Consider the following 19,039-nt stretch of genomic DNA (forward strand, 5'->3'; position numbering starts at 1 on the left):
CACTCATGCAATGCTGCTTGTATAGATGGATGGACTTGAATCAGCTGTCTGCACCTGGAGGGCAAAATTCACTCCTTGGTAGAGGTTTAGCACAAAGCTTAGGCAATAGTTAAGTTCCATGCAAGGTCTACAGTATTTTGAGAGCTTAATTGGGACTTCAATGGTTAATAACCCTTGTTCTGGCCTTCTGTATGAGTGAATTTCAACCATTGTGAACTGGCTGGCTAAGCGATAATGCCCCATGCATTTACTGGGTAAAGGTCTGAATATGTGAAGCCAGAATTCTAATCTTTACTCACCCTGGGTATAGTCAGTACAGTATTGTATGCAGTTGTGGGTTAGTACAGTGTGTAGATTCATGTGGGTTATATGCCTAATGGGTTGTACTTTATCTGGGCTTAATAGAATAATCTGTTTGCTGCTTTTTTTATCTTAACAAAACAAATCTAGTCTAAGTTCAAGGGGTGGAGAGATGGGGAATGGGTCTTTTAGCTAAAAGACAATATATGTCCCCATCATAGACAAGAGAATCAACTAATAGGTTGGAAAAAAACCTTTAAACTATGCTGCAAACACTGAATATTTGCAGAAATTGGGACCAGTTCACAAACATTCAGTAACCAAAAGATAAGCTACATTTGTAATGAAAACTTCTGGTAGAAGTTGACTGGGATGTTCTGGGCCACACTTATTTACCAGGAAAAGGAATGGAAAGTTGGAACCCAAAACGTTCTGTTTTGGTTGGAAAGAGACTGAGAAAACTTAAGTGGCGTCCAGTGTCTGTGTGAATTTCCATTTTTGGGGGGTAGAGAGTGAGATGGGGAGGTTAACGGGGCAGGGCACAGCATGCGACAAAAACATCGCCAGGGATGGGAGAGTTAGCTGAATAGAGAAATGGAGGATAGGACAAAAGAATTAACCATCATGACCAGGAAGACATGGCAGAGAGCTGGTCTATAATTGATGTGAAACCGTAACTGCTAGGGTTGATAGACATAAGTGTTTTCATTTCCAAGGGTCTCTTTCATTTGCTTGCTGTTAAACTTTCATCTTACAGTATAAAATATTCCAGGTCTTTGCCTGGGGATTTGTTTTTATTTGAGCAAAACCGTCCAGCTGGCTTAAAGTACAAAGCAGTGGGGTGGAGGACTGTCCACAAATTACATAATGTATTAGGGGCTGGGAGGAGGTCCTTAATTTTGCATTTTTGTTTCAGTGTTACAAGGGGTGGGTTGGTCTTGAAAATCACCCAAAAATGTGTAATGTAACATATGGACTACTTGTGGGTCTGAAGAATGTGATACACTTTGCCATTGTAACAATCTTGGTAATCTTTTTTTTAAAACAGCCCTAGTGTTGTTGTGATTTGGGGTATGGAATCTGAAATTTAGTACAGAGATGGTCCCTATGCTGCACATGCTCATTTAAGAGGTGAGCAAAATCTTTTCAAACTCCTTCCAAAAACAAGTTCCTCTTCAGGCAGAAACTCTCATTGGGGAAACTTTGGCCAAAATGTGTGGCTTTTTCCACAGCATGTGAAAGAGCTACAGTGTTAGAGTCAAATAAGCAATTCTATGCTTACAGCCCCAGATTACTTCTTAAAGTCTCCATGAAAGAGAGCAGGAATTTCCTCCTCTCACTGGCTGCAGCAATTCTGAAAACAAAATGGCCTTTGTCTCGGAAAACAAAGGCAGCTTATAATGACTGACACCACAGAATGGAAATTGTTTTTAACCTTAACTAGAGCAGGTACTTTGGAATCCGCAGGGTGATGCACATACTAAGTTTCTTTCCTTTCAGTGAACACACGCTTGTCTTTCAGCAGTAGTAAATGAGCTTCTGCTCAAATGATTCCTGTTCATCTTACATGCCCCTTGCGGGCTCAGAATAGTGTAAGGAGGCAGGCCCGGCCCCCGGGGGGGTTAGGCCCTGGCAGGGGAGGGCCAGGCCCGGCCCTCGGAGGGGGCTGGGCTGGGCTGGGGGACGTGTCCGTGCCGCCTGGGTGCAGCGGGGCCTCCCGCCCGCAGGGGGCGGTGGCGGCAGCGGCGGCGGGGCCCGGAGTCTGCTCCCTGGGCCGGGCCGGGCCAGAGGCGCGCGGAGCGGCCCCACCCAGAGCGAGCCGAGCCGAGCCGAGCCGGGCGGCGCGCGGCGCAGGGGCAGGATGCTGGCGCTGTTCACCAAGCTGCTGGACTGGTTCCGGGCGCTGTTCTGGAAGGAGGAGATGGAGCTCACCCTGGTGGGGCTGCAGTACTCGGGCAAGACCACCTTCGTCAACGTGATCGCGGTGAGCGGCCCGGCCCGGCCCGGCCCGGGGGCAACCGCCCTGCTGGCTCCGGCCCGCGGGCCGCCGCTGCCGGGGGGGGGGTGTCTGAGGGGCCTGCCGGGGGGGGGGTGGGAAGGGGCAGGGAGTCTGCCTGTCTGGGGGGTGCCCGGGGGGGCGCCTATCTGAGGGGGCGGCCTGCCTGGGCGGAGGGGGCGGAGATGGGAGGGGTTGTGTGTCTGAAGGGGCTGCCGGGGGGGCGGAAGGGGCAGGGGGTCTGCCTGCCCGCCTGGGGGGAGCGGGGTTGTCGGGGCGGGGCAGGGTTTGTGCATTTGTGCAACGTGTGTGTGCTGGGGAAAAACCCTCTGCTGGGCTGGGGCCCCTGGGCTGTGTGGGGGCATCGTGGTGTGTCACCCGGGTGGGTGTTGCTTTGGATGCTTTTTGGGGGGTGGGGGTGACAGCCTACCCGGAGATACAGCCCTGGGCGGTGGGGTGGGGAGGAAGACTTTCTCATCCCCTGTGATGGATGGTAATTTCATCTCCATCCCCTCGGATCAATACCACCCTTAGCAGGGGATGGCAGCCAGAAAGCTTTGCTGGCTCTTCAGGGTGGGTGTAGTTTTGCTGTGGGTAGTGTTTTTTGTAAATAGTGTTTTTTGTGGCTAATTTTTCAATACAGAGTCCGAGGACAGCAGCACAATCCTCGTAATAGAGAATTTCCCAAATGGAAAGATCTGATTTATTGAGGCCTGGGTGGTTGTTTTCTGCAGTAATGGCTTCAGCATGCATTTTAGGAAGGAGAATAAAGCCTTTGACAGCACGTGGGTAACTAAATGGATAGGGAATATAGATATACTGTATGTGCATATTTAAACAATCTGGATGAAACCTATAGAATGTAGTGGGTTATGCTATTGCTTTAGTATGAAATGATCTGTAGGGTTTGATTGTTTTCTTTAAACTGGAGCCTGTCCTATCTTCTTTCTTCCTGGAAAGAGGATTGCAGCATGGCACAGGCCAGAATCACAAGGCATCTCCTCAGAATGCTAAGTAGTTTTGTCAGCAGAGGAAGGTAGAAGCGACTGAAGTGGCTGGCCCAGCTTGTTCCCCTCCCCATATCTTTCAGAAGTCTGAACCTATCCTCTATCAAAAGCCTTTCCTCCCACCTGGCTCGAGATAGGGGCAGAGCCAGAATCTGAGTTTCCTTGGCTGGTAGCTTGCTTTGTTGTGGCTGCCTGTTTTATTTCATTTTCAAAGGGGATTCATGCTATAGAATATTTCCTGTTGCAGATAAGTTTATAAATAACACTAGTCATGCACTACTTCAAAGAGGTTTTTTTGACCAGTTGAAATAAGTCATGGCAATTTCAGTATGGTTTGATGGAGCGCCGCATAGAGGAACTGCAGGTTTGTAATGCAATCCTGAGCAAGGTATTTAGGGGGTCCTTCATATCCTTTTGTTGGTAGCTAAGGGTAGGGGTAACATTCATGATGTCTGCAAATGTAGAGTCATGGTGTGTTTTGTGGGAGGTTTAAGCCCATCAAATATTCTGTCTAATTTATTTAATTCTGTTTGTTTCTGTATGCTGAAGCCATAGCAACACCAGCTGGCAATATGGCAAGATAGAGGCTTCTGTAGGCTTCTCTTTGGAAGAGCTGCTCTGTCATTGGCAACTGATTTAGCAGTGTCCTGTACAGACCTGTGGGCCTGATGCATGGTACTCTCCATGGGTCTTGATCAGTGCACCCTCTTGATCTCAGTAACCAAACACCCGCTCTCTCTAGCAGTCTGCCAACAGGGTTCACAACCTACTTCCTATTTTCGCTGACTGTGTATCATGCCATCCAGGGCCTTTGTGATATTAATTGAGGTTGGAGAGAAATACCTTGTAGTAATGTAGTTGTACTATCTTGTAGTTCATGATGTAACATTAGCTGAAGTGACTGGAAATGGCAAGGTCTAGGTGGTATAAAGAATTGTGAATGGGGAGTGGAAGCTTTCACATCTTGTTATTGTTTTGGTCCTCTCCCAGGTTAGTGGTAGCAATTTAAAATTGCTGCTATCTGGCGTTAGTTGGTGGTCTGTTCTTAGCAGACACCCTTAACATTGACATTCTTGTTGATAGCCAAAGACTGATTGGCCAGAGGGCTTGAGTCCCCTTTCTGTGTAGAAATGGTCCTTTCTATGCCCGGGATGAATCTCTGGGGTAGTGCGGAAGAGCTTTCACTGCACTGGATAAACAGAAGCCTTTGGTCTCCAAGGTGGCCATCTGGCATCTTCCCTCCTGGGCACTGCAGCATATGGTGACCCTTTCTCTTAGGGTCCCATGCTCCTGAGCTACGTTAGGCTTAGTAAACACCCAGCTTGAGTGAAATTATCAATTCTGTTTGCTTGTAATGTAATATTAATGAGACTAGGTTCTTAAATACTGTAACACTCAGACTGTCCTGTCTGAGGCAGGTTGTGGAGGGCAGCTGCAGATATGGCCACAGGGATGCACTGCTAGTTTCTCTGAGTAATAGCACCCGAACGGTGCCACTTGATCTGCCGGGCTGCACCATGCAGCTCTACACAAACTGCTACAACAGCAAAACTCATCTGGGAGCAAAGACAAACCTGCATGTTTTGGGAGTCTTGGCTGAAGAAAAGGTCAGCAATGGGAATGCTGCTCATATGGAATTGTTCTCAAAAGCACGCACTTGTGAATAGTGTTTTTTGGCAAGAAAGCATCCCCATCTTCCTCTAGGATTTGCCCTTGCTATGTTTGATTCCCCCAGTGCCTTATTTTGGAGAGCACAGTTTGATTTCCCTTATTCTTCCTCCATCTTTTCTAGAGGGTGAGTGGATGTGGTGCCGTGTTTGGGGAGCTGGTGGCTTCTTTCAAAGTCAATACTAGTTCATGGATCAGAGGTCAGAATTAGAAAGGCAGCAGCAAAGCAGTGTCTTTCCTCCTTGATGAGGCTTAGGGTTTGTCTACATCAGAAAGTTGCAGCGCTGGTGAGGGAGTTACAGCGCTGCAACTTTGAAGGTGTACACATCTGCAGGGCATCACCAGCGCTGCAACTCCCTGTTTGCAGCGCTGGCCGTACTCCCGTTTTGTCTCGGGTGTAGAGGATCCAGCGCTGGTAATCCAATGTAGACACTTACCAGCGCTTTTCTTGACCTCCGTGGAAGGAGGAAGCCTCTGGTAATCAAGCTGGTCTCACTTTCCCGGTTTGCTCTCTCGTTCCCGGAACCCCGAGCAAGCAGGTCTCCTTCCCTGCGGTTTGCAGGGTGGCTCCGGGAACGCGAGAGCAAACCGCGGCGAAGCTGGTCTCCTTTCCCGGTTTGCTCTCTCGTTCCCCGAACCGCCGAGCAAGCGGTTCTCCTTCCCTGCGGTTTGCAGGGTGGCTCCGGGAATGCGAGAGCAAACCGCGGCGAAGCTGGTCTCCTTTCCCGGTTTGCTCTCTCGTTCCCCGAACCGCCGAGCAAGCGGTTCTCCTTCCCTGCGGTTTGCAGGGTGGCTCCGGGAACGCGAGAGCAAACCGCGGCGAAGCTGGTCTCCTTCCCCAGCTTGCTCTCTCGTTCCCGGAACCCTGAGCAAGCAGGTCTCCTTCCCTGCGGTTTGCAGGGTGGCTCCGGGAACGCGAGAGCAAGCCGCGGCGAAGCTGGTCTCCTTTCCCGGTTTGCTCTCGCGTTCCCGGAACCCCCCTTGAAGCCGCCCAACAGCGCTGCAGTGTGGCCACATCTAACACCACTTGCAGCGCTGGTTGCTGTAAGTGTGGCCACTCTGCAGAGCTGGCCCTATACAGCTGTACTAATACAGCTGTAACAACCAGCGCTGCCAAATTTTAGATGTAGACATGGCCTTAGTTTATTGCTGCCACAGTGTCTGAGAACTCCATTATCCTAGCTTGAGAGGAGGCCAGTAGACTTGGATCTCTTGCAAGTGCAGCAGTAGCTCTGGGGTACGTCTGCTTACCACTTCCTTTATGGTCTGTGCCACATGTCTTTTTCTGAGGCAGATAGCTTTAATCTTTAAAGCAATCACTATAGACATTGTTTATTCCCGAAAAATGGTAACGGCACCAGCAATAACCCAAAACTGTGCTTGTTCTGCCCAGTACGTAGTTCGAACGCTTCTGTTAGCAATCACAGAAATGTTTGTTTGGATGTTGTAGCCATTTCTGAGCCCCCTTGCCCTTTGCAGCCATCATACAGAGAAGGGAGGGTCTCACTTGACACAGGCAATGCAGAAACAGAATACTGTGACTCAGACCAGTTCCTGCCCAGTATTGTGGTGGTGTCCACATCAGAGCTACCTTATGCTGTAAGCACCAAATACTTCTCATTCTGAAAATGACTCTGATTATTTGTCTGATGCTAAAGGTGACTTGAAGAGAGAGGAGTTGGGGTTGTGATGCATAAAGAAGGCTTTAAAATGTAAATATTTCTGTTTAATTTTAGAAATATCAGGAATGTCAAGTCTAGTCGTCTCTTTTCGTGACAGTCACCTCTGGTTTGGGAGCGCTCTCAATTCTTTACTGAAGGGAATGGGGTATTGGATCTTTAACAAAATTACCCACTCTACAAATTATTATTCAGGCATTAGAGTTAAAGGGACATTGTCAACTTGAAATCTAGTTGAGCTTGTTGTTCAAAAAAACAAAAAAAAACATGAATTAAAAATAATTTGAGACTACACTTGTCCTTGAGTCCCCCTGCTAAGGTTTGTGTGATCTTAAAGTGTCCTGTTTAAATATAAAATATTTACCCACACAATCAAGAAAACTGACTACATATGGTGCCGTCAAATAGGGAGCCTTTATGTGCTCTGTTATGGGATTCTTAGAAGTTAATTTTAACAGTATCAAGTAAATAAATATTTCAGACCTGTGTAATTAAGTTGAAATGTCCCTTTTTAAATAGGTGTAAACAAAACAATTTTAAACAGTCCAAATATAATAACTTCTTCACCTTTCAGTAGTTACGTTTCTGTTCTGGTATCTGATGTTATCCAACCAGTTGTTCATGGCTTCCAGGAAAAACAGGCTGGACAAGACATGAATTTCGAACAAGCAGAACCTCTGAAAAAACCTTTTAGGCTGATTTTATGTCCAATAGCTATTTACAGCACTTAGACCATGGCAAAGCAGGGAGCAAGAGCTGTAGGATGACTTCACCGCTCTTATTCTCCCCCGATCCTTCCAGCTCTGTTTTGGGAGTTTGTGATGGCCTTAGTTATGTCATGGGAAACCCATGCACCTGACCATAGTTGTGTCTTTCCAGATAAGTAAAGGAGGAAATGATATCTTACACACATTATAAAACAAAAGCATTTATAAGTGAAGTCTAAACATATGTTAAAAAATTGTTTAAGAAAATGAAGTTTCACCTCTAAGGCCAGATGGAAAGTGCCTCAGTGAAGCAGTCTGCACTGGAAACTTATATCAGAGTAGCTACATCTCTCTGGGGGTGCAAAAAATCCACAGCCCCGAGAGACATAACTATGTCGACTTAGCTCCCAGTGTAGACAGTGCAAGGTCAACGAAAGAACCCCTCCTTTCGGTGTAAGTAGTGCCTACACTGAAGCGTGACAGCGGTGCAGCTGCAGTGTTTTAAGTGTAGATGTACCTGGGACTGCAGCTATCAAATGAGATCTTGTCTGCAAGATGGCTGCCAGCAAGCAGGCAGCTCCAGAATAGTCATCGTAATTAAATCCTTAATTTTTCAGGTAACATCTGAAGTGTGTGGGTTGGGAAGGCAGTAGAGACCTGTGGCTGGCAAGATCTTTTGTTTAGTTTTGTCTCCAAACAGGTGAAAAACTTGCTCAGCAACAATGGCTGTTAGAGTAGAATTGCTGAAAGAAGGGATGGCAGTGTGGTGACAAAGGCACAGCGTTTTTGGGAGGGAAAACAATCTTCTTTTCAGATCAGAATCTTTGGTGCTGTTAAAATTTGTGAATTAAAGTAGAATTTCAAAGACCAGTTTGTGTAAACAACCTTAACTCTGTTTCTCTATATGACCCTTGTATTCCTACCCTCCATCTTGAAGAGCTTTATTCAGATCCTTTCAAGATGTTTCAGGTGTATCATGAGTGATGTGTATACTTGATAATCTCAGCTCAAGGTGCTGATTTTCTGTTATCATGGCCAGTTCCCCACCCCGACTTCTCTCTGTTTTTTTTCCTATATGTTGCAGCTTGTTAAATGTATAATAAAATAAACATATGGGAATTTATATACTATTCTGTTTTATAATTATCTGTATTTTGCGATCATTCAATGTAGCAAATGTGTTATCCAGTAGAACCTCAGAGTTACAAACACAACAGTCAACCACACACTTCATTTGACACTAGAAGTGTGCAATCAGGCAGTAGCAGAGACAGACACACAAAAAAAGCAAATACAGTGCAATACTGTATTAAACATAAACTGCTACAAAAATGGAGGGGGAAGAGTTTAAAAAACATAAAAAAAAGATTTGACAAGGTAAGGAAACTGTTTCTTTCATTAAGATGGTTAAAAGCAGTATTTCTTTTCTGCATTGTAAAGTTTCAAAGCTGTATTAAGTCAGTGTTCACTTGGAAGAACAACCTCCATTCCCGAGGCATTCGTAACTCTGAGGTTCTGTTGTAGTAGCATTCAAATCAAATACTCCATGCTCTGGTTTAAGGCCATTGTGCACTTTGCTGGTGAACAGCTTTACAAACTGTTATGTATGCCAGTGGAGCTTATAACATCCTTAGTGTGGAGTAGTTCAGGTGTCTGAACTCAGGGTTATCCACTACAGGTGTGTACCAGCCGAGTTTTTAAAGTCCACCGTTCATTTGACAAAATCAGTAAAGTGGCTTGAATGGTTGTTCGGACATTCCAAATTCTATTGCAAGTATCTCTTAAAAAAAAAAGCACTTGGCCTTTTTAGAGTCCTGTGCATGAGGTCTTGTCAAGGACTATTAAATAAACCACATTTGAAATTTCTGGAACATGGTGTGTTTGAGATGGTGTGACAAAAGCTGTGGGAAAGTAGCTGTAATTCAGTTTTTGAAAATGATTCTAAGTTCTGTACTTCAGAAACAGCTTGTCTTATTCACCTTAGATATCACCAAAAATCTCTTCTGACCCAGACCATGCAAGTGAAATATGAAATGTAAAGCTCTTTGGTAGAGTAAGGACCCAAATCAGATTTACAGTGGAAAACTAGTCACAACTTTTTAATTACACTGTCAGTACTGACATCTGACGAAGTGGGTATTCACCCACGAAAGCTTATGCTCCAATACATCTGTTAGTCTATAAGGTATCACAGGACTCTTTGTCACTTTGTATAGATCCAGACTAACACTGCTACCCCTCTGATACTGTCAGTATTGTGATTCTGTAATACTGGAAGGTTATAATTCTATGTAATGAATTATTACAAAATGGCTCTTGAGAATGGAGCTTCTTGGGATAAGAACTGGAGAATAGGCCATGAAGAATTTTCCCAAACTTGCAACTGCGGGGGATGGACCAGAGGCATTCCTAAGGCCTTGTCTACTCTAGGATTTTAGTCCGGGGCACAGCTGCACCAGTGCAAGCCATTAGAGACAGTTGCATCTTACAGATCTGTCGCATCTTATGCACATTTAACATGTGCAATTTCAGCTTTATGCGATCAGCAAAAACAAAAAAAAGAGAAATAACAATTTTAATACTGTACCTGTACTGCAGGTGATTCCGCCCGCCATTATATTCAGTGTAATTTTGACTATATGCAATTTTCGCTTTACGCGCTGACTGCAGAACATAAGCCAGCATAAGATGCGATAGACCTATATTTGATTTCAAGGCCATAGTTGGTCTGCTGTGGCAGCTCAGATGAGTGGAGCTGTCTTCCCTTCCAGCAGGTGGAGACAGGAGGCAGGCGCTACCTCCTCAGCTATCTTCTGTGTCCAGCAGGCGAAAGGTTTGCTGGCTGCTCCTGTTCTGTTAAGAAGGCTTGTTCTAGCTTGTCTGGAATGGAAAGGATGCAGTTCACCTTCAAATATAGTCTGTTCTTTGCCATGCCAACTGTCTTTTCTTACCTGGCTGGGGGGAGTTGAGGTTCAAAGTAGTATTTGTAAAGAAGGTCCGAAAGGTTTTGCAAAACAAATTCTGATTGGCTTTCATGAGAAATTCAAGTCGTGCGTACCCTGTTTTCCTTGGAGAGACTGTGGACAATTGGAAAACTAGCTGACTTGGCAATAGGTACACAAGTAAAATTTTACTGAGAGGGGATTTAAATTGTCTTCAGACTTTGACACTTAACTCAAATGCATAAGACACACTTGGAAGAAAAAGGGTTGGGTTTTTTTGTTAAAGCTTCAACCCTCCTTTCAGTTAAGGACTGAGAAATTTTCCAGTTTGTATTAATGTGTCCTCCAAGGGAGATTGCTAGCGCAAACACTGTTGTTTTGTTTTAAAAAAAATATATGAATGTTTTAGATCTGTTCTGTCCCCTTCATCTTGTCCAAATGGTTTCTTCCCAGTGGAGTTAGGATCCTTTGTGTCCCATTCTGAGGAAGATCAGTAAAACTGCTGGAAGCATTGACACAACATGGAATGATGGGATTTCAACATCTGGAGCTTGGTGTTTTTACCACAGGGCTCAGAGTCATAGATTCCAAGGCAAGACAGGGACCCGTCTAGTCTGACCACGTGCATAACACAGGCCAGAGAACTTCCCCACATTTGAATAGGCTCTCTTTTCTTTAAAATGGACTCATGTGTGGATCACTTTAATGGCTGTTCATTACCTTCTCTTGCTGCTGGAAACCCTGTGTAGAGCCACCTTAGACTGTGGTAAGGTCGCTCATCATGTGTAATGTTTTCTTTTCATAAATTACTGGTGGGTTGAGGCCTAAATCTGGATTTCCCTGATCCCAGATTTGAAGAATAATGTTGCTCAGTTGTATCCAGAGACTTCAAAATACCTTAAATGTTTGAGATTTTAGATTGCTCCCCCCCTCCCCCAAACTGCACCCCAGGCCGTTCCAGACAACAAAATGAGCTGCTGTACAAATTGTGTCCCTCTTTCTTCTGTGCTTTTATAAGGAACGATTAGGTAACAGTGATGTTTAATATTATTAGGTATCAGAATTAACACCCCAGTTATTTGATTTGAATAAGGGAAGTTTGCACCTGTGAGCTGCTATTTCAGGTCGTCAGCAGACATCAGACAACTGTATCAGCTCCTATTTTGAAGCTTTATCTTTGCAATCAGGTTGCTAGTGATCCTTTTTTAAATGAAAGCTTGAATTCACTGTCTTGCCTTGCTATGGTGAGCCCACCCAATTTGATGTCCGCTGATAAGTTTTCCCAGCTCCCTGCAATGTCCATATATGTTGTTTTTGTTATGCAAAAAGAAATATTAAGCACGGAGTTCATATGACCCGTCAGTGGCAGAGTTCAGATAGAAGCCAGAATTTCTGAGTCCAAGTTTCCCTTCTCTAATTGTCAAGTGATGCACCCTCCATGTTCTGAGGTGGGTTAATAATATGCAGTGCACCTAAATCTGAAATTTTCAGATTCTCATTTGTATGCCTTGGCACAGCCCTGCACAGGGATAATGTGAGGAATAGGCAAGTGTAAGCAGTCTAGATGATATCTTGAATAGAACCCAGATAATGCATTTTGCTTGAAATAGTCTGTTGATGTTGTGTTTTTCATGGGTGAAGGGGGAAGCTCCCTGCACTGATATCCAAAGTTATCTATAAAGTAGGATAAAAGGGTTTTTAATACGTTAGCTGAGGGGGAAAAAAACCCTTTTATCCTATTCTGGAGACACCCTGAGAGGGCAGTCCCCAATCTCTCCCACTAGTAACAAATAACAGAGATATTTTAATTGTTTTAATTAAGGAAAGCTGATACTAAGTTCCAGCTTGTTTATGAAATCCCAGAAAAGTGCAAACATCAATAACTGTAATCTTGGCCATTGAAATTAGTGCTGCATTTTGAACTAAGGATTCAGAAGAGGGCCATAAGGATGTGACAAGCTGGATTTGGGTCATGGGTCTCTACCGTTACCTGCTGGAATCTTTCTTGCTGTGCATTTGCGCCTCCTTGTCTCTCTTCTAGTGTTCCTTGTTCCATGCTTCAGTTACACACATGCTGCCCCTCTCCTTTCTTCTGTATCTGATCCTTAATGTCTTCTGGCTCTGCCGTGTTTTTGCTCCATCAGGGAACATGTGCTGCGAGGGCATGTGGGCGAGGATGGCATGGCATTGGTGGCTTTCTGCAGCCAGGCTCCAGGTGCTCCTATGGGCAAGCTGAAAGTTGCAAAAGAGCAGGGAGGAAGGTAGGCAAGTGACTTGTCCAGGAGCAACCTGCCATTTACTCAGAGCTCCAATGATGAATTTGTACTGGTGGCAGGGCTGTATAGGAGCTTTTCCTGTTGTCTTCTCATTTTTTTTCCCTCCTTTCCTTTTCTTTGCATTGTCTCTTCCTCTGTCCCCTGCTGAACTAGACTGGTTTCCTGCCTGTTGTCCACAGTCAGCCAGATTGAAAAGCCTTGAATTAGGGAGACTTGAAAATGAATGAAATTTGAAATCTCATTTAAATAAACAATGGAACTCTTCAGCATGGAGACAAGGCCTGTGGCCGGCATATAAAGAAGTGGGAGACAGTTGAGAAAACAAACACTGTTTGCCTGAAGTAACCCAGTGCTTCTCCAACTTTGTCAGGGCTTGTCTACATCAGAAAGTTGCAGCGCTGGTGAGGGAGTTACAGCGCTGCAACTTTGAAGGTGTACACATCTGCAGGGCATCACCAGCGCTGCAACTCCCTGTTTGCAGCGCTGGCCGTACTCCCGTTTTGTCTCGGGTGTAGAGGATCCAGCGCTGGTGATCCAATGTAGACACTTACCAGCGCTTTTCTTGACCTCCGTGGAAGGAGGAAGCCTCTGGTAATCAAGCTGGTCTCCTTTCCCGGTTTGCTCTCTCGTTCCCGGAACCCCGAGCAAGCAGGTCTCCTTCCCTGCGGTTTGCAGGGTGGCTCCGGGAACGCGAGAGCAAACCGCGGCGAAGCTGGTCTCCTTTCCCGGTTTGCTCTCTCGTTCCCCGAACCGCCGAGCAAGCGGTTCTCCTTCCCTGCGGTTTGCAGGGTGGCTCCGGGAATGAGAGAGCAAACCGCGGCGAAGCTGGTCTCCTTTCCCGGTTTGCTCTCTCGTTCCCGGAACCCCGAGCAAGTAGGTCTCCTTCCCTGCGGTTTGCAGGGTGGCTCCGGGAACGCGAGAGCAAACCGCGGCGAAGCTGGTCTCCTTTCCCGGTTTGCTCTCTCGTTCCCGGAACCCGAGCAAGCAGGTCTCCTTCCCTGCGGTTTGCAGGGTGGCTCCGGGAACGCGAGAGCAAACCGCGGCGAAGCTGGTCTCCTTGAAGCCGCCCAACAGCGCTGCAGTGTGGCCACATCTAACACCACTTGCAGCGCTGGTTGCTGTAAGTGTGGCCACTCTGCAGCGCTGGCCCTATACAGCTGTACTAATACAGCTGTAACAACCAGCGCTGCAAAATTTTAGATGTAGACATGGCCTGAGATTCTCTCAAGACTCAACATCCTCCCATCAGCCCAGTCTCTCACTCTTGCGTCTTCATTTTTCTCATTCTGTGAAGCACAGTTTGTCTGCAGGGGGAATACAAATTAACTTAAAGCAGAACTCCATTTATTGTAAAATGACACATGTTGAAACTAAATGTAGGGTTTAAATCTGCTGGCTTTTTCTTTTGACTTGTATCCAGAACATGTTCCTCTCTCCTAATTGTCCTAACTTCCTGGAAATAACATTAAGTAGAAACGTTAAAGCTTCTGTAGATTATTTAAGAAATACATCTGCTTTGATTTGATTCATCTTTACAGCCTTTAAACTAAAAGGGGATTGATAGTCAGTGAATTTCACACCTAATGCAACCCACCTCTTGCCTGCCACCGACCCCCAGGCTCCCCAATGCCTCCAGAATGGAGAAAGTAGTAAAAGTGCAAAAGTACATTCACTGGTCTCAATAGTCCCTGCACACCAGAGCTTGCTGGACCCTGTTGCAAATGCAAACAGCAGAGTGGCTGTGAAGGACAGTGATGAAACATTGTCACCTGTCCAAATCCAAGAAGGTGGACACTGTTACTGTACAAACTGTTATTGGCTGAGGCGTAGTCACATGATTCGGTGGGCTAAAATAGGTATCCATGCAGAGCAGGATCTAGAAAATACTTGGTATGCAGTCTAGGGGAGAAATTATTGGCTCCAGTGTTGAAAACGTACCTCTCAGGAAGAAGCTAATCTCTGTCAGTTACTCTTTCATATTGTAAGGCAACAGCTTCCCCTGCCCCTCCAAACCTTCACTTCAGTCAGTCTAGACTATATTTCCCTTGGGACTAGGAACTTTTATGACAAATTACAGTCCATGGTGTGTTGCTGCTCCTGAGCTATTGACTAAACCGGAGTCAGTATTTACAGATGATATGAATCTTCCATGCTTCCCCTCAAACCAAGACCCACGGAGACCCTGCTCAGGCCATGACTTTTGCTGCATAGTGCTGCTATAAGAGCTTGTAACTCTGAAACCATTTTCTGTTTGCAGTGGTGCTGTAGCTGTGTTGGTCCCAGGGTATATGAGAGACAAGGTGGGTGACTGAATATCTTTTATTGGATCAACTTCTGCTAGCAAGAAAGATGCTTAAGGCATGTGTCTCTTTCCAGCAGAAGTTGGTCCAATAAAAGATAATACTCCACCCACTGCATCTCTCTGAACCCACTTTAAACAGATAGAGCCATACTATGGTCCCAAGCAGTTGCTTTTAGAAAAAATGCTGTGTAAACTGTCGTGTTATAGTAAATCTCAGGTTTTTACTTGCAGGTTTGTTTTTTTAATCTGTTCACCCAGTACAGGGAGAAGTATGCTATACTCAGCCGTATTGGAACCCAGTTATAAAACCTTGTTTTAATAGAGCCGTGTTTGACCACACGAGATGTGTGGCAGGGTGTGTCTATGTGTACGTGGCTGAAATACCACATTGAAGGGCTCTTGTTACTCTTGAGAAGGCTGGCTTGCTGGCCAAAAACTGGAAGCTCCCTGGAAAGCTGCCGTAACTTGTGGTGAGGGATTAATAAAATCATTTCTAGTTGGGAGTGTTAGTGATTTCATTTTCGGCCGCTGTTGAGAGACAGGATACCGGGCTAGATGGATATTGGTCGGATCCAGTCTGGCTGGTTTTTATGTTATGTTCTTTCATCCTAACCCTTTTCAAATGATGATTCTAACCCTTGAGGAGGCTTTGTTTTTCTTTTGGAGTCAACTTGCTCCATTAAATCTGTAACTGAATAAAATTCAGATACAATTGGTGCCAAAGTAATTCACTTCTTTTTTCCTCACTTGGTCTGTTTTCTCCACCCTCTGATCCTTCCCTTCGTTAAAGGCCACATTTTTCCAGATCGCTTCCTGAGCAGAGTAGGACCATGTAACTAATGTCATCTAGGTCAGTTTCATTCACTGGAGAAATGTGATGAGCTACATTTTTCTCTAGTTTTCAGCCAGAGCAGGGGAAGGGGGACTGTAATCCACACCTCTTTCTTTTACTCCAGATGTGCCTTGCAGTATTGGAGCACCCCAGCCTGGTTTTGCTTCACCTACACTTTGTTCTTGTCCCTCCTCAGCAGGATCAGCAAAGTGAAGCTGACCAGGACTTGTCACATGGGATCACTATGTAAGGGCAGTGGCTCTGGTGTAATCTTCTATAGTGTAGTTCCCTAGACCAGAGAGTGTTGGTAGCATGCTTTCAGTCCTGCTTCAGATTTAACCCACCACATACAAGTGTGTTGCATAGATGCTTTTGTTCTCTTCAGAAATAGCCATGAAACTCAGCTGTCTGCAGAAGTCCTGATTTTTCCAAAGTGCTGAGCGCTCAGAGCTCCACTGGAAGTCTCTAGGAGCTGCAGGTGTTTAGCATCTGTTGCAAGTCAGACCACAACTGACTAAGCTTCACACAGGTGATGACCTTCAGAGGCACCCTGTGAGCACAGAAAGAGAAGCCAGGAGGATGCTGTCTGAGTCAGTAATTCACTGCAGCCTCAGGTGAATCATTTGACCTCTGCATCTGTCACCTCAGTGGGAGAGACTTAGGCAGCTCCCTGGAAATGGCGCTCAGCTGTCTAAGCTGAGCCTCCCTAAGGGGAGGCAAATGGTGGTAAATTTACAGCTGGTTAGTGGTGTCTGTAACAAGGAGGGAGCAAACATTGCTCCCTGTCTGTTATACCAGGGTGCTCACACAACTTGCTCTTCTAGGAATGACAAGGTTGGTGAGGTGATATCTTTTATTGGACCAACTTCTGTTGGTGGAAATATTCTGGGAATGGCTGGGTGCTCAGCAGTTCTGAAAATCGGGTCTCTTAAGTGCCGAGATATGGGCTTGGGAGACTAAAATTGGTCTATTTAAAAAAAAATCTTCACTTTACTTTTTTCCCCACACTGAATCCATATGTCCCTGCTTGGATAACTCATCAGCTGAATGGATCATCCCCAAACTTCACCTTTGGGCTGAAGCTGAAATGTTAAGAATGAGTGAGGCATGTACATGTGTATGTGTAAGAGTTTTGTTGCAGCATTAACTGTGTCTTTCACAACTAAAATAATTAAGTTACATGAGACCATCTGTGATGGTGGGCAGTTGTATCCTTGCTGCAATAGCCATGTGTGAGTTCTTGTTTCTTACAGGCCTGCAGCATTGAAGGTTAAAACTGATATTCACTGTCCACCGTTACATACAAAGTTTATACTGAAGAATGCTATGAAAAAAGTTGAAAGATAAAGCGTTTAAGAAAATGCCTGACTTCCATTTACTCCTCACATTCAGCCTCTTTGAGGAGGGTACTGTAGTAATGGTGCCAAATGCAGCAGTAGCGCTATTGTTGAAGTGCATGCTATAATAATTGTTTTTGTAGAATTCTGCTAGTGGAGTGTTTTGGTTTTTGTTTTTTTTTAAATTGGAGTGGCTTTGATCTTTCGCTGTGTTCGCTTAGTGGGTGTCAGCTGGAGGGGCTTTCCTCTTTCATATATGTGGTCTCATTTGAAAGAAGTAACCTTAAAAAAAGGAGACTATTTTTATGTACAGTAATGCCAAAAGTATGTTAGATGTCTGCAGACTAATAATAGAGGGTCTCAGACCTTAAAAGCATAGAGTCTCAAGAACCATCACTTCTACTTTCTCACGGTCTTGATGAAGGAATATACATACTCTTTCACCACCTCTATGCTGAGCAAGTCTAGGCTAGGTCAGCTATGATTAAAAGTTACCGTGCGGTGGCCCCTCTCTGAAATGTATTTGGTCTTAGTCCAGTTCCCAGATCACTGAAACTATTCCCATAACTTGCACTGATTGGATTCCTTGCTTGCAATCTTAGGATGCCAAGAATGGTGTAGGCAATGGAAATAGTAGCTTTCATGGTAAATTAGGTGGATTAATTTTGGAGCCTTTCACTATATCTTTATTTTCTGAGAATTTGGAGCACTGTAGAGTGTATGAAGTCAGCAGGGTTCCTTGCTAAGATTATGTGAGGGTTATACATTCTTAAGGAGCACAGAGACGGAATGGGTCCGGGAAGCATGTAGATTTTATAAATTCCTCAGGATCAGAGAACTACCTTAGCCAAGGCCATTACTCCTTCTCCAGAGTGTATTATTTATAATAATAGTAGGCTGCAGAAGCGGAGAAAGTCTTAGCTATGGTAGCAGCATGTTGAGACCCCAACAGGGATGAGGCTGGACATAGTCAGAGACAGTCCCTGCCCTGAGGAGTTTAAAATCTAAATAGACAAGACAAACAGACAGGGCGGGAGAGGAAAAAAATATCATCCTCCCCCCTCACACTTTTTACCAATAAGGCAGAGAAATAAAGTGACATGTCCCAGGTTACATAAGGAGTTGTCAGATGCAGGGATTGAATCCAGACATCCAGAGTCCAAATCCAGTGCCTTAACCACAAGACCATCTTTCCTTTGTAAACAATCCTCAAAGAGTCTGCCCTGCCTGTTGTTGGTAAACTCTGTGGAAGCAGAACCAGGACTTGTGATGAATGTATTAGATGTCCAGGATCAGGGCTGCAGTCAGAGTTGCTGCTTTGCAGTTTCCAAGTTCTGTGGCAGAGGGGAACCTGATGACCTTTCTCATGCCTTCAGCCCAGACTGTTCATTTTTGCATGCTCGGGATTAGATGCCCTAAGCAGGTAGTTACTCTAGCTGCTGCTTGCTATTAGGGTATGTTCACCCCTGAAATTGGAGAGTCCCTGATATTTAAAGACAAGTTAGGGGTATTGGCTTGTCACCAAATGTGTACGGCAATAAGAGGTGGTGGTTTTTTAAAATCCAACAATTCTTACAAGGGTTAGGAAGAAGTGGTAATCTCTTTACAAGTATTAATTCTCCAAAAAAAAAAAAAAGGAAATTCCCGGCCAAAACATGTGATGTGTGGAAATTGTACCTTGATACCATGCGGCTGGGGCTAACTGTTAGTGTGGGTTAACCAATAAGCATTAATCTTATCGGTTTACTGTTTTACATCCCTAGTGCAGACTAGCCCAGAAAGTAGAGACTGGAGGCCAGACGCTCTCCACTTTCATAAAAAGGACCAGAGAGCCTATAATTTCACACTTCCCCTCTACACACAGTTCATGCAAGACCGTGTTCACTACAGGGCATGCTATTCATCCTCCCAGTATTGGTCAGAGCATCCACACCATGTACTGTTGTCCCTTCTGAGCATATAGTTCATACTCCCTCTTCCCTCCACCCCCCAT

At 45.1% G+C, this 19,039-nt stretch overlaps 1 protein-coding gene across 1 annotated transcript in view; it reads left to right on the forward strand.

The window, feature by feature from the left end:
• Positions 1 to 2,099: 2,099 nt before the first annotated feature.
• ARL8A (ADP ribosylation factor like GTPase 8A) overlaps positions 2,100 to 19,039 on the forward strand; it is a 37,000-nt gene continuing 20,060 nt past the window's right edge. Inside the window, exon 1 of the mRNA XM_030561170.1 lies at positions 2,100 to 2,284. Within this exon, the coding sequence (XP_030417030.1) occupies positions 2,162 to 2,284 (123 nt within the window). The 5' untranslated portion in view covers positions 2,100 to 2,161. The remainder of the gene's footprint in view (positions 2,285 to 19,039) is intronic.

This window comes from Gopherus evgoodei, chromosome 4 (assembly GCF_007399415.2).
Source record: "Gopherus evgoodei ecotype Sinaloan lineage chromosome 4, rGopEvg1_v1.p, whole genome shotgun sequence".
Classification (NCBI taxonomy): Eukaryota; Metazoa; Chordata; order Testudines; family Testudinidae; genus Gopherus; species Gopherus evgoodei.